The following is a 24,000-nucleotide window of genomic DNA, read 5'->3' as shown; positions in this document are numbered from 1 at the left end:
TAACGTGAGTTAGCAGTTGTGAATGACTGGCGTTTTTTAGGGATTTTGAACAGTTAGGAACTGCTTAAGAGAAATAGGATACCACTAACGTACAGCTTAACTCAAGATTATTTTCAAATGTGTTAAACACATTTATATAGCTCTCTACTAGTCACACATTTGGTGATATATTTGCTTGAAATATATGAAGTGAAAATTTAAATGTTAAGATGTTAAATATACTCATTTTTGAAAAGTCAATATAAATTTTATTTTAGTTATTAGAAAACATTTTGAGAATCTTAGGCAGATATTAATTGTTATTTTAAAAACATAATTTATAAATACTACATATTAGTCTTTAGTCTATGGATGTCTTGTGATTTTATATTTACTGTTCTTTTTAATAGATATGTTTAGGTAGAAAAACTAGATATTTGGAAAGCAGTGTGTTTTTGTATCTATATCCCACAGATATATTTGTAAATAAAATTTAAGTACTTGGCATTGTATTAGTAAATTGATCATAAACCTATTATTTTTATAGTTAATATTTTTTAATGTTACATGGGTTGGGCGTGGTGGCACATGCCTGTAATCCCAGCATTCGGGAGGCTGAGGCAGGAGTATCGTTGTGAGTTCAAGACCAGCCTGGGCTACACAGTGAGCTCACGGCCAGCCTGAACTGTGTAGTGAGACCCTGTCTCAAAAAGACGCCTCACAAAAAAAAAAAAAAGTTACTGACATGGACCTGAATTTATCTGGTATTAATCAAAGTTCTGTTATATTCCTTATCTCTTCTATCTTCTCCCTGTAGTACATAATTTGTGATTAACCAGTTGACAATATGGGAGAGATTTTCAGTGTTTAAAAATCAATTTGAATTATAGATGGGCCGGGGATATAGGTCAGTGGCACAGTGCCTGCCTGGCAAGTGTGAGGTCCAGGGTTTGATTCCTAGTTCCCAAAAAATAAATAAATAAAGTAACTGAATTATGGAAAGCAAAATTGGTACAATATAGTGGCTTTTCACTAGTGATCATATTTGCTCAATAAAATCTCTTTTAAACAGTTCTTTAATGTGTGATTTCTGGCAGAAATGCAGTCTGTACCAATTGGAAAACTAGGCAACTTTATCCGCTGCATGGCTACTAGTTGAAGAAATGGTAGGGTTAACCTAACCTTCCCTGTATTAATCTTTGCTTTTCTTTATTCTTCAAGAGATGACAGTTCTTTAGAAAATCAACAGACGGACATAATATGTTGTAGGCATTTGTTTTCATGTCTTGTGAGAAATTAAACATGATATGTGTGATAATTTTATTTTTAGCTTAAAATAAAAATGCATTCATTTGTCATTCTTTTGCTGGTATGTTTTACAGAAAGAAGGATAAATAATATTTCTCTGTTGTAGGATCAAAAAGTTAAAATGGTATGTAAAGTAAATCGTAAGACTATATACCACTGGTGATGAACCTATGGCACATGTGTTATTTTTTTCTTCTAAGACAAAAGATGTTAATGTGTGAACTGTTTTTTCTAAACTAAAACTTCAGTATTCAGACTTAATTGCAGTTTTGGCACTTTGTGACAAACAAGTGGGGCTTGGGTTGCAGTTTGGGCTCTCATCTTTAAAAGGTTCATCATCACTGCTACGTACTTTAGTTTCAGGAGTCACTTTTCAGAACTGTCTAGTTAATAGAGTTCTTTAAAGCAGAGTCTGCCTATAAGATCTTTAAAATTCAAAAAACTTTTAGAGCTGGTCTGCATCATCTTGCATTGTTTATATTTCAGTGCGAAATAACAATGTTGTGTAAGGCTCATAAAAAAACACTAGCAGTTCTAGTCAAATAATTGGCATTTATCAATAATTAATGAATGAACTAAAAAACCTTCAAGTTTGATTAGCATATTGTATAGTATTTGATGCGATGTAGAACTGAAAACTGTATGGATAATCAAAGGGAAGCGGGGTAAAGAAAGAAACAAGTGCATTTATAGGTGCGTGAGATTCAGTTTTATAATTGTTGAAGCAGAAGACTTGATCATACAGGGAAAAAAGGTGAAATAGGTATTTTCTTTGAGGGTGATAGTGATTAATTTTTAACCCAGTATTTCTTAACCACTTTTTTCCCACTGTCATCCCTCAAGGAGCCTTTTTACTTCCATTTTTCTAATTTCTTATCTCCCCTACTTATGTACTTCATTTATCATCAGTTTCCCCCTCTCTCGGCCCTCTCAGAACCATTTTGCCTCCCTAGAAGCCACTTTACCCACTTTAGGAATGCATGATTTAGCCCTGTTTTACTAGTTAGTGATATATATTATGCAAGTTCACATGGCCTTCTGAGTTATAGTATCTGTAAAAAGGGGTTGTCTATTCCAGAATGTTTTCTGTTAGGATTCTTTGAATGTGTCAGATAAAAAACATGAGAGCAGATAAGCTGAAAAAAAACTATAAATAATATCTGTGTAGAGTCTTAAAATAGTTCGTGGTTCTTTGCTGAACACAGTAGCTTAATACTAAGGAATGTTTTGCTGTAGAAGGATAAGTAATTTTTGTGAATGATGGTGGGGCTTACCACTTGGGTTAGATATGTTTTCCAGTTAAATTTTAATAAAAAGATTGAACTCAATGAAATGGAAAGCATATTGGATTAAATATAAGAAAGTTTATATTCTGGTATAGTAAAGTGACCATTGTAAAATTGAATACTGAGCCCAAGTAAATTCCAGTGAAGATAGCATATGGATAGAAGTGACAAGAAAAAAGATCAGTTAGATCTCTCCAATACAGTAACATTAGGTAGGTCATTTTTGTTTTTCTTTACTTTTTTCCATTTCTTTCACTTGGTGAAATGAATAAATTTGAGATTACTTAACCATTTAAAATTATTTGCTTATTAAAGGAGGTTGTTTGGATTTGTTATTTTATATATTCTCATATGTTTCAAATACAGTTACTTTGTTCGGCAGCCTTTTGTAAGAAGTTTATTCATTGGTTTCATGTGTCTATAGATTTTAGAGTGTACAGCTTCTTTCCGTTATTAGGTAAAGAGAATCAGGGCTTTATCAGCAATGACTCTCCATTTCAGGGATATAATCTTAATAAATAACAGATGTCTTGCCTAATAGCTTTTGACCTCCATTGCTTATTACTGTTTTGAACTGTAACTCTAGGGGTGTTTCTTCCAAACCAAAACAGCTTCACAGATACTACTGTTTGAGTTTGTGTTATTTTTATCTCTGTTTTAGGAATTCCTGTCTTGTTTGGAAATACCCCAGAGTTTAAGCCCCTCTGGGTAATGACCCTTTTTCATATTCTCTGTTTTCCCTCTCCATTTAAGAATACCTGTGCTGCCTTTCTCTGTACCATTTGAATAGTTTCCCTTGTGTGCTCACTTTCTTCACAACTTCTCCGTCTTTCTGCATTGAAGGGCTGTAATGTCTCTTTTTGTCCTTTGAGTAGGGGATGTTTACTTTTCCATACACTATCCACCGTTGCCTTAGTAACTTGGCACATCACTGTTGCTGGCAGCCTGTTTTCTAATCTCATGAAAACCTCTTCTTTGGAGGCTTATACACACCTTGCTGTAGTTTGTTATTGGTAAACTTTCACCAGATAGTTCCCTAGTATTCTTTAAGACCTTTGCCATCTATCAGATCACTTTACATCATCATACTGGAGAACTCACGCATTTCATTTTGACCATACAGTTCCTTCTTTTATCCTCTACCTTGGTGTATTTCTTTGGTTTTACTTTGAGCCTGGTCATTAGTTAACTGAATCTGCTCATTCTGAGATTTTCCATTCTAACTTCATGTTATTCAAACTTGTTCCCTTTTTTTAGCCAGGGTCTTGCTAAGTTGCCTAGGCTGGGCTTGAATTTTCAATCCTCCTACCTCAGTCTCCCAGAGTGGGGATTAAAGGAGTGCAGTACCACATCCAGCTTCAAACTTGTCTTTTAACTTCACTGAGACCACTTTTTGTCTTTTTACCCTTCTGTTTCTTCATCAAGTCAGTCTGGGCGCATTTCCTCAGCTAGTAAGTCCATACTTTTCTGCTTCCTGTTCTTTCATTGGAATTGCTTAGAAAATATCCTATTAAACCCTCATCCATCTTTGTCCCTCCACAATGAGCATCTTCTGTAGTAGTACAGAAAAGATCCTACTCCAGATTTAAGGTTTTCAGTTCAGCTAGGTCCTCAGTGTTGCTGAAGTAACTTCTGCTTTTCTTAGGTTAACACTTTCCCCATTTTCCTTGATAACTTTGCTAAATTGCTGAAACAGGGTTGAAACCTGTGATCCTCTGGCCTCAGACTACTGGGATGCAGATATGCAGCACTACACCAGGCTGACACATCAATATTTTAAGGACACAGAGAATACAAGTGAAGAAGCCAGAGAAGATCAGTAAAGGGAGACCACCAGAGAGGGAGAGAAAGGCCACGGAAAAATGGGCAGCCAAGGAAGACGAAAGTAACAGCCCACAGCACTACACACTGCAGAAAGACCGACGATGAAGTGTCCCTGAAATTTAGTTACTCGGTGGTTTTGGTGCTCTTGCTAGAAGAAGAGTGTCAGTAGAAAAAGAAGAGAAGGGATTGAAAAGAGCTGAAAAAATATGATAGTGAATATATGAGGTCCGAAGAAGCCCCATGAAAGAAAGCATGACCATGGAACTGACCATGGAAACAGCAACTTAGAACCTGTCTCAAAAAATAAAAGCGCTGGGGATGTAACACAGTACAAAGGCCCTGGGTTCGATCACTAATCACACACACACACACACCATTTGTTCTTCACTGTTTTTTTTTTAGTTACTATGTTCTCCCTTTCTAAAATGTACAGTTCAGTGGACCTTAAAGTACTGTACATTCAGTACCTACATATCATATGGCCATCACCAGTCATGGTTGGTGTCTAGATGTCCCCCCAAAGCCTCATGCAGTCATGGGGTGCACTTCTAGAGTTTTCGATTGATCTGTGGTCCAGTACTGGGGTTATGAGTGTGAGTGCTACACCTGCCCTGGGGCAGGAAGCTTGCATACAGTGTAAGGGAGGGAAAGAGGCTTGCTCTCCATCGTTGCTCCTCCCTTTTTGCTCTTGCTGTTTTTGCTGTTTGTTTGTTTGTTTGGGGTTTTTTTGTTGTTGTTGTTGTTTTTCCGGACCGGGAGTTGAACTCACGACCTCGTGCTTGCCAGGCAGGTGCTGCGCCGCTGAGCTAAATCCCCAGCCCCCTGTTTTTGCTGTTTCCTGATGCCATAAACTGTTGCCCTCTGCCATGTGCCACCCTGCCTTCAATCTAACTGAGAATGGACTGAATAACCGTGAGCTAAATAAACCTTTCCTTCCTTAATTCTGGGTGTCAGGTATTTTGTTTCAGCAGTGAGAGAAAAGTAACCAAGATAACCACTGTCTAATTCCAGAACATTTCATCACCCCCAAAAGAAATCCCATATACACTGCAGTCTCGCTATAGATTTACCTATTTTGGATGAGTTTGAGAAATAAAATCGTGTAATCTTGGGCCTTTTGTGTTTGTCTTCTGTTTTGTATAGTGTTTTCAAGATTCATCCCTGTTGTAGGATGTATTGTTTTTATGGCCAAATAGTCCCATTTTATACATTTTGTTTAATGTTTTATCAATTGATGAAAATGTTTTTTAACTTTTTAAAGTGTAGGCTTGTATGTATGTGTGTGTTTTCAAGTTGTGGAATATGATGGTTCAGTCAGTTCACTCATGAAATTTTTAGTGCTTGTACCTTTATTTGGGGTTTATAGACTAACTCATTTATTGTGTTTGGGACTGAGGCTTCAAAGATAAGCCATGTTCTCAGGAACTTTTTTTTATTTCTCTTCCCTACATTAATCTTTTCAATTATGAAATACAGTGCATTTATAAAAGTACATAAAACAAATACATGATTTTTTTAAAATGTGTACTGGAAAGTGAAGCTCTGCCTAAGCATATCTAGTCAAAGCATAGACTACAGTTACTGTTTCAGTCTATCTGGTATGTCCCTTGGGGCACAACCCCCTCCGTTTGCCTCCGTTTGCCTCCACCGCCCCCCCTCCAGTACTCCTAATACTGACCACTCTCCAAACTTTTAAGTCCATCATTCTCTTTGGGTTTTTTATTTGTTTTTGTTTTTGTTTTTTTAATTTTAAAAAACTAGCTAAATATCCCTAGATAGAACCCTATCTGTTTTTGACCTTTATATAAATGGTAAGATACAATAGCTGTGTGTTTATCTTTGATTAATTTTGTCCATGGTCTATCCCTGTTTTTGCTACAGCTGAAGTTCATTCATTGTTCTTGTCATGTAGTATTTAGTAATCTGAACATACTGTAATATGTTTACCCATTCCACTGGTGGTGAACATTTCAGTTGCTTTCAGTTTTTAGCTTTTGAGAATAGGGATGTTGGGGATGGGAATGAGGAAAAACAAGAGGAATCAAAATATATCATGTGCAGATACAGATTCCCTATAATGAATGTGGTCATCATGTATACTTAAATTGTACCGATAAACTTAAATTTTTAAATATGGGGCTGCTATGAACAGTTTCTGTTACAGTAAACTTTTTGGGAGTAGAATTGCTGGGGTCAACTTCATTTTTACTTGATTTTGTCTAAAAAGGAAAACATACACACACATATATAGGTATATAGATTTATGGTTTTCTAAGGTAATTTTACCAATTTTTATTCACACCAATACTGTGACTTTCCATCATGCTTGACTGTTTATCACTTTTTAGTGTATGTGCTGCCGAAACGAGCACTGTTTATCGCTTTTAAAAAAAGAACTAGTCAGTGGACTGGGGATATAGTTCAGCGGTGCAGCGCCTGCCAGCCTGGCAAGCAGGAGGTCATGAGTTTGATTCCTGGTACCAAAATAAATAAATAAATAAATGATAAAATGTGTTAGTGTCTTGTAAGTTTTTTGCTGTTATTTAAAATGTAAAGTCTTCTGTTCTCACATTTCCATATTAAAGAACTATTTTAAAATATGAGTTAATCTGATTATCTCATCTAGGTTCATGCCATAAAATCAGTTTATATTTTCATTCTCTTAAATGTACGGACTTGTGCTTATTGAGTTTATTTTTATATTCATAGGGGATGACTATATTTTAAGTATCCTAAGTGATAGTTGTCATTTTTAAAATATGCTCTTTTGTGAGTAGGGAAGAAACTGATCAAAATAAAAAGAAAAACTTATGGGAGAAAGGGGAAAGGAAGGAAGGGTAAAGGAAAAATGCATACATACATAAGACAGTTAAGATACAGCTGGTTTCTCTTGGTTCGTTGAGGGGAAGGTGGTTGTGCTAGAAATTTTCTGGACAATGTTTCATGCCTATATTTTGTACTCTGAACAACCATTGTGAATATAACAGTATGCAATGTGTTGATTATTGCTACTCTCCTGCTAACCTGTTTTGAAGCTGTTTTATTGTTTTTTTTTATTTTAAAGATAAAATAATGAAAACATTAACAAGCACACATACATTTGCAAAATAACACAAAAAGAATACAAGCAATACAGAATTTCAGACAAGGTGATAGGAAATTAGCAATGGTTATTGTATTAAATATTGATACCTTCAAATTGGTTATGCAGGTAAACAAATATAGACATGTAAGATTGATCAAGCAATTCAACATTAACTGTTCCTTTCAATAAAGCAATAGAAGCCAGTAGTACAACTATGTTAGCTATCCTGTGTATACATATATACATAATTTTCCCCTTCTTGCTTTTCTCTTTTCCTCATCCCAGTTGTTCTTTATTTTTGAGCAATAAAACTGTTTTATTATTTCTTGCTTTTTTTTGTTAAAAATACTTTTGTTTTTACTTTTATTTTGTCTTTAACCTGATATGTCATAGCTGTGTAAATTTCTATTCCAAAACAGTGATTTTTATTATTATTATTTTTTAAGACAAGGTCTCACTGTGTAGTTTAGTCTGGCTTTGAACTCTCTATGTAACCTAGGCTGGCCTTGAACTTGCAGCAATCCTCCTGTTTCAGCCTTCCAAGTGCTGGGGTTATAGGCATGAGCCACCACACCTGGCTTTTTTTTTTTTTTTTTTTTTTTTTGGAGACAGGGTCTCTCTATGTAGTTCAGATTGGCCTTGTACTCACTGTGTAGTACAGGCAGGTTTAAATTTGTGGCAATCCTCTTGCCTCAGCCTCCTGAGTGCTGGGATTATAGGCATGTGCCTCCCAGCCCAGCTTTAAATAGTGATAGTGTATTTTAAAAGTTCTGCTATCTGCTGTTTATTAATAATATAACTTCTGGCTTGGTTATAGAAGTTTTATTTCTAAGAATATTTGTGGAATGTTTAGTAAAGTTAACTAATGGATCTTTTTCTTTCTTCTTCTTCAAGTTGGCCTTTGTCAGAGTTTGATCCAGGCCAGATTCGACTAATTGTATATCAAGACTGTGAAAGACGAGGGAGAAATGTCTTGTTTGACTCCAGTGTTAAGAGAAAAAATGAGGATACATCAGTATCGGTAAGCAGCATTGTTGAGTTTTTAAAAAATTAGTGTTGGCCATTTTAATAATTAATAGAATTTCAGTTGTATTTTTATGAGTGTAAAATATAAAGCATCTTTAAAATTTATAGTCCTGAGTTTGAGATTAAAAAAAAAATACTTGCTTTGTCTAGCCAGGCATTATTTTAGTTTGATATTTATTTCCTTATATGATTGTAAGATATAAGAATCTGGTCTAAACCTCTCATTTTGAATTTATGGAAAGTGAAACCTAGAGAAATTATTTGCCTAACGATACAGAGCAAATGAAGTCTCCAGCCTTTAGAGCATCATATTTTCTCCTTAAAGTGGAGGTAAGAACTTTGTGCTAATTTTCAGTGCCATATTTTGAAGTATGTTGTGAACAGCTTTGCAGTTGTTCATGTACGTTCATTTGAATGACCATGAAAACGTAGGTATGCTACTGCCAGTTTGCACACTCAGGCCCGCTCTATAATACAGGTGTAGTTTCTTTCAACACTTACGTAGCCAGATAATCTAAGTGATTTTATCACATTACTATCCTTAGGTATTTTTTGTCAGTGTTATTTCATGAGGTCCTAGTGAAGTACTGTGATCATTCACATATTTCAACCATTATTGAGTATACATAAGGATAAAGTTTTATAATTCATATAACTTTTTGGAAAAATGGTTACAGATTTTTAGCTATGAGTGTTTTATATTCTGAAGTATTACAGTAGTCCTCCCTTATGGTTTCAGTTATTCTCAGTCAACAAAAAGTAGTACAGTACAATAAGATACTAGGCAGTAGGATACTAGGCATATTCTACATGGAAGAATTTTTTTAACTGAAAAATGCTATATAAGTACTGCTTATTTAGTTGAATTTCATTTGTGATATAGAATCTGGAACATGAAATACAGTTATGTGTCTGAATTAAAAATTTTCATCCTTTATGCCTACCTTTCACCCTTCTCTTCCTTCTTAACAGTTCAGTCCTAAAACCATGAGGTATGGCTGAGTACAGATACTAGATGGTAAAGGCACAGTGGCCCGTAGCTGGGTGTCAGAGCCCAGTGAAGAAGGGTGACCTGAGTTTCAGCACCCAGGTGGGATGAGGACAGCATTCACCCTGGGTGTCTTAGCCTGAGAAGAATGCACTTGCAGGGGAGGAGTGACAGGGCAAGTGGAAGACCGCTTATACCCATGGAGGTTGGGCATCTACATATATGTTAACAGTGGGAAGCATGCATTTCAGAGAAGGGAGTTACAAATAAGGAAAGGAAGACAATTACAAGAGCTATGTGGTGGTGCTAGATTAGAATTGGAAATTTAAGTGTGAACTTTTGTATATATCTATGCACAAATGCATATTACTAACCCAATAAATATAGATATATGTATGTGTATGCAGATATGTATACTATCTTGCCCTGTCTATCAAGAGGCCTTGGGAATAATGAGATCCCAATATAAGGTACATACCTAACAATGAAATCATTCTTTCATAAATTCTATTCTTTACTAAAAGGAACCAATTTTTCTTGGAGAAATGACTTATACCTGGCCCAAATAGGAAAAAATAAAGATAAACCTGGAACTTCTTGTACTGAAAGCTTAATTGGTGGTGGGAACATGTCAAAAAGAGACAGAACCCAAATTCAAGGGGCTTTTGCTAGCCAAATTGGGGGAGACTTTAGCAAAAAAACAGATAATGATATTAGCAGAACATACTTCATTGAATAAAAGCATGAGTCCGTACTTAAATGCATAAATTGAAAGTTTAATAAGAAATAGCATGTAAAGTGGTAACTTGGGTCATGAACACTTTGGTTTGCAAACAGCTTGGTTTGCAAACAGAAGCATTTGGCAAAATTTTGTTTTTGTTTGTAAACTCTGTATCAGGTGACAAACACAACCATGGCTATCTTCCCCACACAAACACAGATGTGACCATCTTTTCCAAAATTGTAAACAAATTTAAGTACATGAACAGAGACACCACTGAGTGTATGTAGTATATATAAAGTATATATTTTTTATATATAAACGTATAAACTATATATTTTGTAGTATATATAAAGTATATATTTTTTATATATAAACGTATAAACTATATATTTTGTATGTATATACACATATGTATGGTTTCATAATCTCTTAATCCCTCAGCAAATTATTAATTATAAAAAAGACAATTTCTTTACAGTGGAGATGCTTGGTAAATAAATCCTAAATTAAACGAGCATCAGTAACAAGAACCAGAGTCATGCTACATCATAGGATTCAGGAAGGACATAGTGTCACTTCTGTGATACTACTCCTCAGAATATGTAACCTAAATCTTACCACAAGGAAACATGAAACAATTCAGAATGCAAAACGACTATCCTGAAATCTTCAAAAGTATTAAGTTCATCACAGTCAGAGAGACTGAGAAACTTTGCAACAGGATGGAATCCAAAGAGAAATAACAAATACGCAAATACAAAAGAAGAATCTGAACTGAATCCTTTTACTCTCCATGACATTACTTGGACAACTGGTCAAATTTCATTGGAGCCTGAGGAATAGATGGTTATAATGATTATTTCCTGAATTTTTGGTTGTACTGTAGAAATGTACTGTCCCTATTTTTAGGAAATACACATATTCATAGGTGATGGAATATCAATTAGGCAACTTTTCTCATTTGGTTGAGGAGAAAAGTACTTTGTAATGAACTTGCAACGTGGTTCTGTTTGAGAATGTAAAAAGAACTAATAAAAATAGTAGTCTAGTTATAAAAAGCCAGACTCATTTTTTAAGTAATGTTTATAACAGTTTTTATGCATAAATAGATGATATTATTTGGTTTTATGGTTTAGTATAAAGTATGTCATCACTTCCTTTAAAAATGAAAGTAAGAAATATTAAGGAAGCCAAGCCCTTTTTTCCTGTAGTTTCTTCTCATAGAAGACTGGTGCCTGATAAGGCTTGCTGACTGTCGCTTGTTAGATCGCTAGAGCATGATATTCCACTGCAGTTGTTACTGTTTGGTTTCAGAAAAGCCATGACTTTTTTTTTTTTTTTTGGTCTTTTTGAGACAGGGTGTTGCTGTGCAGCTCAGGCTGGCCTTGAGCTCACTTTGTAGCCCAGGCTGGTCTCAAACTCAGCAACGATCCTCCTGCCTCAGCCTCCCAAGTGCTGGGATTACAGGTGTGCGCCACCATACCCGGCCAGCCATAACTTCTAAATGGGAGAGGGCAAATAAACTGAACAGCTAGAGAGCTGGTAGGAGAAAAGTGTGTTTGGTCTGCTTGTATATATTATGCATGATTTTATGCTCTAGTTCTGAAATTAAAGTATATTTGTCCCTTTTTTCCCCTGTAATAAACTGCTTTTTGGATTCAGAGATTGGATGTATATAGTTCTCTAAGCCTGGAGTTTCTTTCTAGCCAGGCCTCCTACTCTTCTTTCAGCTTAACACCTATGCTTGTTTCTTAGCCCTAGCTTATCACTTCCTTCATCTCTCTAGACTGAGTCTTCTTTTGAAGGACAGTTGACTTAGCATCATTGTTCTTTACTGTTTATCTGTAAATGGGAATAATAATAATAGTATGATTCTGTATTACCTATATTTACTCTTTAAAGAGCACATTTTACAGAGTTTAAGTAGGTATGGTGCCAAATGCCCGTAGGCTTCTTCAGAGACTGAGAATCTTAGCTTCTTCAGAGACTAAGGCAGGCAGACTGCAAGTTTGAGTCCAGCCTATCTCAAAAGCGGGGGTGCAGGGGTGCCTGGCTGGGGATGTGGCTTAGTGGTAGAGGGCTCTCTTAGCATGCAAAATAACATAACAAAATAGTACCCGACCCAGACAGTAAATACATGTGTTAGCTGTTCCTACCGCTTGTTTTAATAGACATTTTAAGTATCTATTCATTATAACTTACATAATTATTTGTTAGGTATTTCTTTTCCATGATAGGCTGTTAGTGTTGTGAGGAAAAGGATTATCTTTTTTTTTTTTTTTTTTATTCACCTATATTCTCTAGGGCTTGGTACACATAATACAGTATTTAAATACCTTTGTTAACTAATGAAACAGTTGTTTGTAATAGTGGAGACAGGCAAGCTAACTGGGTTTTGGCTGTCAATAGACTTGGTGATGTTATTTAACTTCGTGGTCTTTAGGTTTCTCACATACAGAAAAGTTAATAGCATTGTTCATGCTGAATACTAGAGAAAGTGTAAATAAATACTTATCATTTTGTTGGTGATTAGCAAGTAGTAAAGTTACTAAGATGTGGCCAACGATACCAATACTAAAAATGATAATATTTTTAGTGAGTGTTTAAATGAAATAATATAAATGGAAATACCATTAGTTGTGTTAGTTCTCCTATCTTAATGTTTTTCCAAATTAGAACTATGTATCAGTAGTGTATGCTAGTTTCTTAGAGTATTAGAAATGATAGTAGTATGTATTTTGTTTTTATATATGTATATATACATACATATTTTTCCCTTGTCATTAGGTACGGTTCTATTTCCCATTAAACAGAGAAAATTTAGATTTAGAAAGATCAAGTAACTTGCTCACAGACTCAGGTTTTGAATTCATGTCTAGTTCTAAACACCTCATTTTTTTTTTTACTTTACATTTTTCATTAGAAATGATTTTGCAGTTGTTAAATATCCTCCCCGCCCCCTCCTGGTATTGGGGATTGAACCCAGGGTCTTTGCATGAGCTACATGTCCACCCCTTTTTAGTTTTTTGAGACAAGAGTCTCATTAAGCCTCTTAAATTACCCAACCTAGGCTCAAGCTTATGATCCTTCTGCCTCAGCCTCCCAAAGTGGTGGTATTACATAGTAGGTATAGGCTACCATACCTGGTTAACGTCCTTTTTTAGAATGCTTTTGGTGATAATAGCAACTATAAAACAATAAGCCTTCAAAATACTACAGTTTTAGTCATATTGTTCCTTTTTTTCTCTCTCTTTCTTTCTTTTTGTTTTTGGCTTTTCTGAGACAGGGTTTCGCTGTTGTAGTTCAGCCTTGACCTTGAGGCAGTCCTGCTTCAGCAAGAATGCTGGGATTACAGATGTTTGCCACCACACTCACCTTGAAATTGCTTTTTCTAAAACCCTATCTGAGGTCTTTTATATGGAATAACAAACATACCAGTAACTGATAAAGCACTGGAACAGTTTTTTAGTAGTATCACAGACCGTGGTGGGATGAACCTTCAGTAGCTGTAAGCAGTGAAAGCTCTGGAACTTGCTTAGAAAGAGAGAAAAAGAAATAACCTTCTCCCATAGTGAATAACAGTCTTCTGGTCTTAAATTCATCTCTCAGTATGAATTTTTGTGTTCATTACATGAATACATTCTTATTTCGGAAGATAAAACTTACATATAGTAAAATATATCTCATTTGCATTTCTCTTTCCACTCCTAAATTTGTCCCCAGCATATATATAATTTGTTTTTGGTAACAGTGTCATTTATGTTAACTTGTAATGGGTTTGTTGTTATGTTAAATTGAATTAATATTTTGAAACTACCTTAGGTTGTATTTATAATATGAGAAAATATTATTAGGTACAATTCAGGTAAACAGAACGCCTTCGGGATTTTCGTAATTTGTGAGAACATAGAGTGGTTTTATGACCAAATAATTTGAGAAATGCTAATATTGTTGTTTAGTTCCTATTATTGAACATTTGTAGAACATAAGAATCTTAGTGTTTTGACATTCTTAGTGAGAAAAGTGCAGTGGCATTTCCACATTTCCACAAATGTTATGAGTCAAAGGATAAAAAGTAGTACAAGAAAAAATATAGCAGATGGCACATGTATATCATATAAAGATTATATTGTTTTGAGTCATTTTATCCTTGGTTTTGCTAAATGCTTTTGTATTATTAAATTTTATTATGGTGAAAAATGATTGGAATATGAATAAGAATATCATATATTTCAGAAACTTTGCAGTGATGCTCAAGTTAAAGTTTTCGGGAAATGCTGCCAACTGAAGCCTGGAGGAGATAGTTCTTCCTCTCTGGATAGTTCTATCACTCTGTCTTCTGATGTAAAAGACCAGTGTCCCAAGTATCAGGTAAGATCACTGATTCCGTTTATTTACTCTTTCATTTATGAATATCTTTGATCACCAACCCTAGGAAGCAGGGTATGATAGTGACTAGTCCTAATCTCCCGGGTATAGGGACAGATTTTTAAACAAGTAAATTTATAAATGTTTAAAAATCTTAGAAATACAGATAGCTGTAGATAACAGCAATAGGGATATTTTCTCATGTTTCTCAATTCATATTATTGGGCTACCAGGATAAGTTCTTTCATATACCTTTTTATAATTGAAGTATGAAGATAAATAAATAATACCAGTTCACCTGTAGTGTGGAATTAACGTATAAATGGACCTATACACAATAAAAAATGCACATTATTATCTTCTAAAAGTATCATTACTCTTCTTTTAAAATACAGAATTAAACCAGTAGCTACATAGGGACTTATTTATAAACGTACTACATTTTACATAAGATCATTGTTTAGTTTCATGCTAAGCAGGTACAGTATCATCTGATGCAAATTTACTTTGCATCATCCAGACTTGCGTGAATCATAAGTATTTTATATTTAGTAGAATCAAAGTTAAATTGTGAACTTTTTAAATTCTTTGTAATCAGATGGTTGTGTTTTCTGCTAATTTATTCTTACACTTTTTACTAATAGGGAATATATGTGAAAGGGCAATGAAATTACTAAAATGTAGATGTTAGGAGGTACCACAGAGTTCCTTCTGCCTTTCTGTTTTTCTTTCACCTTACGCTTGATACTGTAGCGAATTTTAAATGCTGATGCCATGTAATACTTGCATAATTTGTATAATTTTGCACAATTTAGGAAGTTTTCTAACATGTTCTATTACGCAAACTTGCTTTTCTTCGATATATTATATAGTTAAATATTGGCAAACTGAACAAGATTGGAGATACTGAAGTACTGAGTGGTTATAATCTCATTTTGTATTTGTAAAAGCCAGAAAGCATTGAATTATTGTAGCATAGTTTGTTGTACTATGTACTGTCAGGTAACTAGAACACTATCTTTTAATTCCTGTTTATAACAGATTATTAGCTTCTAGCAATATGTAATAGTTGAAAAGAACAGACCTTTTAAATAGGACTTTAAAGAAGACAGCAATGATAATAGTACTTTCTTAACTGTATAGTTTTTAGTATAGATTATGTCACATTAATATATAATATGCCAGCGATATCATGGTATATGGTAGAGCAAGCAAAAAGAGAGCTTCAGTAGGAAATTATATGGTCACATGAAATGTACATAGCAGTTTATTTTTTACTATATTTTCTTTTCTGAGAATTACTTTCTTATACAGTAGTACAATCTAAAACTGCCTTGATACTGAAACTCATATAAAAAACAGCAGTTTTAGTCTAAATAGCAATGGAATTAGATCCATCATAGCAAAAGTGAACTTATAAAGGAAGACTTTCTTGTCTGTCATTAGCCAGAAGTAGTTTAGGTTGCAACAAGATTGGCACTGGTCTTCAAAACAAGACTAGTTGATCATTAAAAAAATTATTCTACCTTATTTCTAAAGTGTTCTCAAGTAGTACACACTAATACTCGGGAGTCTGAGGAAGGAGGATTGTAAGTTCAAGGTCAGCCTCAGCAATTTAGCAAGCCCCTGTCCCAAAATAAAACAGAAATTGGAAGGGGATGTATCTCAATGGTAAGGCATTTGCTTAGCATGCACAAGGCCTTTGGTTCAATCACCATTACTGCCAACCCCCCCGCCACAAAAAAAGTTCTCAGTACCTAAACCTGTATGCCTTGAAGTAGAAATTTAATCTCAACCAAACCCTTAGATAAGTTGCTTTCTACTAGAAACATGAATGTAACAAACTATTTTTTCCTTAAAATTTAACTTTGTGGCTTTATTAAAACAGTGAATACCTTCTGAGAAAGTGAAATTATATAAGTGAATATATATAGAATATTAAATAGTTACTTGTAATTTAAAAAAAAAATTAAGAAGGTGAAGCTGGTAGCACATGTCTCTAATCCCAAAGCATTTGGGAAGCTAAGGCCTCGGGCAGCTGGGAGGATCACCGTGAATTCAAGGCCAGCCTGGGCTACATAGTGAGTTTAAGGCCTGCCTAGAATACATAGTGAGACCCTGTCTCAAAAAAAAAAAAAAAGGAAGGTGATAAAAATGTAGATTTTTTTTTTTAAAACTAAAAGTAAGAGGAAGATTCCAGCCAGCAAGTAAAAACATCACACTACGAAAAGAAAGGGATCCTTGACACTATACTGTTATCATTAGAATTTTAAAATGTTTTAGAAGATTCATAATTCTTTTTTTCCTCCCTTCTGTTCTCCTTCTCTCTCTGTCTCCCTCTCCTTCCCCACCTCTCTCCCTTTCTTTTTTTGGTGGTACTGGGGATTGAACCCAGGGCCATTGCACTGGGCTAAATTACCAGTTCCCTTGCCCCCTGTGAGACAGGATCTTACTAAGTTATTACATTGCCCACTACCGGGGCTTAAATTTGTGCTCCTCCTGCCTCAGACTCCCATAGTGCTAAAATTACAGGTGTGTGCCACCATCCCCAGATAGAAGACTCCTGATTCTTGATTTTTCCAAAATGGAACAGCTTAGTGAAATTTGTGATCAATCTTTATTTTTTACCTTGAATAATTTAGGTCATCTTCATCATTGATTGCTTCATTATATATTTACATAAGCTGTGAATTACATGGGGATACTCTTAATAAAATTGCTTAAACAAATTACGGAGTATTTTTTCCTTGCATGACAAAAAGTCTGGAGATACATTATGTAGGTGGGCTTGAAGTTGCTCTTGGAGACCAAGGTTCCCATATCTTTGTACTTAGAGATAATGTTTTTTTTTTTTTTTTGGTTTTTCTCCGGTACCGGGAACCGAACTCACGACCTTGTGCTTGCCAGGCAGGCGCTTTTGCCGCTGAGCTAAATCCCCAGCCCCTGATAATGTATTTTTATCTCCTAATGGTCATAATAGGGCATCAGTATCTCTAGTGACTTCCATTGTGTCTCATTGACCAGTTCAGTTAAAATGCATAAATGAGTAGTGCTCAAAACTATTCTAACCATCAGTCCAACTTTACTGAAATCCTCTTTTCAAGTTGGGTTTCTGAAATGTGATTTTTTTTCAGTTGGACATGTTGAAACCCTTGAAACAAATTGGATTTCAAAAAAATTAAAGCATAGGTAGTAGATAACTAGTGATATTTGTCATGGTATATAAATAGTAATGAAAGTAATAAATTCAAATTTTCACTATTTTCTTATTCCTATGAGGACAATTAAAGAATCAAATGGAAACAAGAAACTTGCAATCAAGAGTTCTTTGAAATAAGACTATTCTAGTATTTCAAACTAGTCTTTTTTGAAGAAAAGTTGTGTTGTAAGCACTTAATATAAGATTTGCCCTCTTAAATTTTTATGTGTAATTTTTAACCATACTTTACAGATTTTTATAGTATATCTCTAGAGCTTATTCAGATTTGATTGAAATTTAACAGTCATCTATTAGTAAATGATTTCCCCCTCTCCTTAGCCCCTGATAATCACCATCCCATTCTTTGATTCTGTGAACTTGACTGGCTTATTTCATGTAGCATGCTTTCTTTAATATTCATCTATGTTATAGCCAGGCACGGTGGCGCATGCCTGTAATCCCAGCACTCTGGAGGCTGAGGCAGGAGGATCGTTGCAAGTTTGAAGCCATCCTGGGCTACAAAGTGAGCTCAAGGCCAGCCTGAACTGCATAGTGTGAGACCCTGTCTCAAAAAACCAAAACAAAACAAAACAAAACAAAAACCATACTGTTACTACTGCAAAATTTTTTTTCAGAGTGCATAGTCTATTGTGTGTATATACCACATTTTCTTTGTCCAGTCTGTTGGTGAACATTTCAATTTATTTACACATCTTGTTTGTTGTGAATAGGGTTAAAGAGAACATGAGAGTGGTAATAGTTGTTTGAGATCCTTTAAATTACAAAGTGGTCAAAACTATTCTAATCTATTCTAAAAAATCGCATTTCAGAAACCTAACTCGAAAAGAGGATTTCAGTAAAGTTGGACTGATGGTTAGAATAGTTTTGAGCACTGCTCATTTATGCATTTTAACTGGTCAGTGAGGCAAATGGATGTCACTAGAGATACTGATGCCCTATTATGACCAAGGGTTAAAATTCTTCTGGATAAATACCCAGAAATAGGATAGGTGGATCACATCACCATGTTTAATCCTTTGAGGAATTGCTGTATTGTTTTCCAGAGCAGCTATACCATCTTGCATTCCCACCATAAGGGTGTAAGAGTTCCAGTTTTCCTGTATCCCTGCCAATGCTTATTAAGGTTTTGTATTTCTTGTAATAGCCAACTTGATATGTGTGAGTTAATATCTCATTGTGATGTTGACTTATAATTCCCTGATAATTAGTGATATTGAGCATTTTTAAAATTTAACTGTTGGTTAATAGTATGTCTTGCTTGGAGAAATGTCTGTTAAAGTCCTCATCCTTTTCTTAAATTGGGTTATTTGTTTTTAACTATAGTGTGTGAATTGCTTGTATATTTTGGAGATTGACTTCTTACCAGATATTTATAAGTATTTTCTCTCATTCCATAGTTTGCATTCTCATGCTTTTGTTTCCTTTGCTGTGCAAAACTTTTTCTTTTTTTTTTGTCTTTTTTTCCGGTATCAGGAATCGAACTCACGACCTTGCGCTTGCCAGGCAAGCGCTTTGCCGCTGAGCTAAATCCCCAGCCCCTGCTGTGCAAAACTTTTTAGTTCAGTGTAGTTCCACTTGTCTGTTTCTGCTTTTCTTGCCTTTGCTTGTGGTGTCATATCCATGAAGTCATTGCCAAGACTAATGCCTTGAAGCTTTCCTTCTGTGATCTTACATTTAACTGTTTTGCTCAGTGTGAGTTTATTTTTGTTTGTGACAAAAGGTGCCATTTTATTTTATTGCATGTGAAATACAGTTTCCCCAGCAGCATTTGTTGAAAAGATTATCCTTTCTGTATAGTTTTAACACCTTTGTTGAAGATAAATTGCATAAGTATGGATTTATTGCTGGGTCACTATTTATCACTGTTCTGTATGTCTGTCTTTAGCCTAGTACCATACTGTTTAGTTAACTGTCACTTTGTAATACATTTTGAAATCTGAAAGTGTGGTTCTTCTAGTTTTGTTCCTTGTCAAGTTTGTTTGGCAATTCATGATTTTTTGTGGATCCACATGAATTTTAGAGTGTTTTTCTATTTTTGAAAAAAAAAATCATTAGGATTTTGGGAGGGATTGTATCAAATCTGTAGATCACAAATAAGTCTTTTTTAAAAAGATACAAATTACCCTATTTGTGTATGCTTTTCTGCATAACATAACATGTTCAGTGAATTACAGTTTTACCTCTCCTAGAGAAAAGAAATTTTGTTTTGATTTTTTTGAGACAGGGTCTCACTATGCAGTTCAGATTGGCCTGAACTCACTATGTAGCTCAGGCTGACCTGGAACTCACCGGCAATCCCCATATCCCCCCACCCCCACACCTCAGCCTCCTAAGTACTGGGATTACAGATGTATGTCACAATGCCCTGGCTAGAGAAATGTTTCATATGCATAAGAGATGGTTACAAATGTTGATTTGAGAATTATTTGTAGTAGCAAAAGCCTGGGAATGACCTGAGTGGGCATCATTTAAGGGAACTGGCCTGTAAACTATGGTATTCACATACAATAAAATGCTGTGCAGCTTTTAAAAGAAATGAGTTAAATCTATTTAATGATATCGTTGGATTTATAAGCATAAAATGAAGAAAGTCAAGTTGCAGAACAGTATATACAACATAGAATTAAAACCCTCAATACAGAACAACTGTAACAATGGGATTTAGAAGGTAAAAATCACTATTTAAATAGTCATAGTTTTAAGTTCTGCGATTTTACTAATATTGTGGTTACTGTTCAGGGTTCTCGGTGCTCTTCTGATGCCAGTATGCTTGGAGAGATGATGTTTGGCTCAGTAGCAATGAGCTACAAAGGATCCACCTTAAAAATTCATCAGATCCGGTAAGGGGTTTTCTGATGATTTTAAAAAGTGAATCTAATTTTAGATATTTAGTGTTTTTGAAGATGAGAGCTTTGAGATGATCTGCACTCAGATTGAGCATATCACTCACTTTATAATATTATATAGCGTCAGTGGACTTCGTGGCTTTGGGGCTGTACAGTGAAATCTGTGTAACTTACATGTTTTTATTTACAATAAATCACTAAGGTCATCCATTGAGTTTTGCTTATGTCTCTGACCATGTGTTTCTCTTCATAGTTCCCCTCCACAGCTCATGCTCAGCAAAGTCTTTACTGCACGGACAGGCAGCAGCATCTGTGGAAGCCTTAATACGTAAGTGCTTATGGCTGTTGAAGAAAATTGATTAAAATGTGCAGGGAATGAAAAACTTCTAAAGATGCTTTTTGAATTACAGCACAAATTCATGTTTTGTATCTTCTCCAAATCTGAACATTAGTGGAGGCTAGATTTCATTCTCACTTGAGTTTAGTTGGACAGCAGGAGGTGTGGTTTCTGTTTCTGTAATTTGCTAGAAAGAGTATCTAGAAGCAAAATGTTGAATGTATTTCTCTCTTTGGTTAACATGCTGATTTTCAGTTTTGCAATTTTGTACCAAGTTAGTACATGTGTCTGTAGCATTATGCTCTTCAGCTTTCTGATCTCCTGCAGACAGTGGTGACCTAGGTCATTCATATGGCTGTTATGTGTAGTCTACTGTATCATACATGCTAGTAGCCACAGTGGTATTATGAGCTGTTACTGCCAGTATCAGAATCGTGAGGCAGAAACAGTTAGGCATGGTAGTCAGGATATAATGGGACTTGTGCCAGAAACTAGTAAAGGAACTACAAGATTAGGTGGTGGTAGACACCAGAGACAGTTTTTGCAGGAGCCAATTCATAAGGGGGCTCACTGGCTAGCGCAAGTCCCAGGGGTAATAAATACAAAGTCAAAAGAAGCAGGAAGCAGCAAGAATCCTGCTCTGGATTCTCTTGAGCTTTTTTTTATTTGTTGCAAATGACTTTTAAAGACTTCTGGTTTGAGTAGTTTTATTAGTTACATTTCTAATACCTATAGTTCTTTTTTACTTTTAGGAAGAAAGGAAAAGGGAGATGTTCTTCATAATATTGTGAACACTTAAAATCTTGATGCCAAAAATGTTGATTTTTAAATTTAATACAGAAGCAGAAATTACATAGCAGTGATACTAGTTTTCTTTTTCTTTTTTGGTACTGGGAGATTGAGCCAGGGGACTGTACCTCTTAGTCATATCTACAGCCCTTTTTTTGGAGATAGAATCTCACTAAATTGTCCAGGCAGAGTTTGAACTTGCGGTCCTCCTGCCTCAGCCTCTCTGAGTTTTGGAATTAGAGCATGCCCTGATTCTTTTAGCTTTAACCATCTCAGTTACTTCATCCTTTCTAAATTCTAATTCCTAGAATTTACAGAAAGGATATTTTGAGCTAAAAATATAAAGTAATTTTGTTTCTAATATTCTAAAAGATTTATTAGCAGAGTATAGGCCATTTTAAATGTGTGCACTGAAGATAGTTTTGGTTATTCAGTTATTCCTGCTGCCCAGCCTCATGCTTTTTCTCCCCCTGCGCTCTCTTCCTCTTCTTCTCCCCCTCACCTCTCAGAAGTTAAATATTTTCAGGTCCAAAATCCAAGGGAAACCTGTTTTGTAGTATAAATCAGTCAGCAGCTTTCTTCTGTAAAGGGCCAGATGGTAAATGTTTTGGACTCCACTTGTGGTGAAGTTTCTCGGCCCTGCCAGCATAGCATTGAAGCAACCATAAACAATACATGAATGGATGGGTGTGACTGTGTTCCTGTAACATGTTTACCACAAGAGAGGGCAGACTGAATTTCTCCTCAGGCTTAGTTTACTAACTCTTGTTTGAATGATTAGTTATCATTTATAGTTTATATTTATGGTACTAATAGGGAAACAAAACTTAAAATGCTTTACATCTAAAATTCCTTGAAATGTAGAGTTGCATTAAAAGCATATAATTAATATAAATTTTTTTTCTGCTTTCCATAGACTGCAAGACAGTCTTGAATTCATCAACCAAGACAACAGTACATTAAAGGCTGATAATAACACAGTTATTAATGGACTACTTGGAAATATAGGTAAATGGTTCTCTTTATAAGTTTAAAAAATGTTAACAGTGTAATAGAGGTTTGAAGGTGTTTCTTAATCATGTAGATCTCTTTTAAATGGCCAGAGAATTTCAAATAAGTGGGAAATATATTTATATTATTTGGAAAACATTTTCTTAAGTTAGAACATTTATTTTGTATCTGAAAAAAAGAGCACTGCTGAAGATATATCTAATTTTTTAAAAACGTTTTAAATAAGATACATCTTTAAAAGGAGCTGTCATTGATGTGGAAAGCCCTTGCTTAGCACTCTGAAATATTCTAGTGGAAGAAGACTGATACTGCACCTTCTTTCTTCTTTCTTCCTTAACTGTAACAGTCATTTTAAAATGATGTTTGCTTTTGTGATCTGTAATTCATATGAGCAGATAATTCAAATTTGATGTTCCTTAAAAGATTTATTAGAATAATAACTTATTTAGTAATGTATTTAGCTAAATATTATTATCACTGTGTAAGTTAAGCATTTTAAAATGACAAACTATTTCTGAAATTTCTGTCATTTTCCCTAGAAAGCTCAACTAAGTTGCTGCTAACCATATTTCCAATGCATGAAGAAGTATAGTAGTTTAGGAAGTGGAAGCATTTAGGATAGTATGAATAATTCTCTCCTTGTTTAATAGGAAATTTTATTTATAATTGTAATAGATACACTCTTAATTATATTTATTAATAGAAAATTTTTCTTTTAACTTGAGCAGTGTAACATTTTGCTCAAATAAATTTTACTTTTTAATAATTCAAGTTTATTCAAACGAGCAGCTATTTATTAAGCACCTACTGTGGGTTTAATAATAATGTTAGGCATGTAATTTACAATGTATGTCTAATTATAGAGAAATAAGTTTTTCTTAATTCACTTGATTAATCACTTCATTGATTTTTTTATAAACTGAAAAATTTAACAAATTAACTAAATGTTTTTCTTTATAATTTGGCATTTTTTTTTAAACTGCAACAGACCTAACTAAAATCCTGGGCATTGAACCTAGGGCCTTATATTTTCACCAGGTTTTTTTAACAGGATTTTTCTAGGGGAAATGACTGTGAGAAAGAAAATGAGAGTGCTGGAGAGGCTAAGAGAGCCATAAATTCTGATGTGAATCTGACCCTGAGTGAAGGGGAGAGGGATAGAAATTTGTTGAGTGGAAAAGTCTTATACAGTCCAAGAAAGGAAGATTT

The 24,000-nt window shown here is 34.8% G+C and overlaps 1 protein-coding gene across 2 annotated transcripts in view; it reads left to right on the top strand.

Moving 5' to 3' along the window:
• Fnip1 (folliculin interacting protein 1) overlaps positions 1-24,000 on the top strand; it is a 120,966-nt gene that overhangs the window by 48,573 nt on the left and 48,393 nt on the right. For both annotated transcript variants that reach the window (XM_005376082.2, XM_005376081.2), the window contains exons 2-6: positions 8,377-8,503; positions 14,457-14,591; positions 20,548-20,648; positions 20,908-20,982; positions 22,697-22,788. In XM_005376082.2, coding sequence (XP_005376139.1) covers positions 8,377-8,503; positions 14,457-14,591; positions 20,548-20,648; positions 20,908-20,982; positions 22,697-22,788 — 530 coding nt within the window. The remainder of the gene's footprint in view (positions 1-8,376; positions 8,504-14,456; positions 14,592-20,547; positions 20,649-20,907; positions 20,983-22,696; positions 22,789-24,000) is intronic.

Source organism: Chinchilla lanigera, unplaced genomic scaffold (genome assembly GCF_000276665.1).
Source record: "Chinchilla lanigera isolate Chin_1 unplaced genomic scaffold, ChiLan1.0 scaffold00007, whole genome shotgun sequence".
Classification (NCBI taxonomy): Eukaryota; Metazoa; Chordata; class Mammalia; order Rodentia; family Chinchillidae; genus Chinchilla; species Chinchilla lanigera.
Note: the sequence above shows the minus strand (reverse complement) of the source record. Positions and strands in the feature narration are given on the sequence as shown.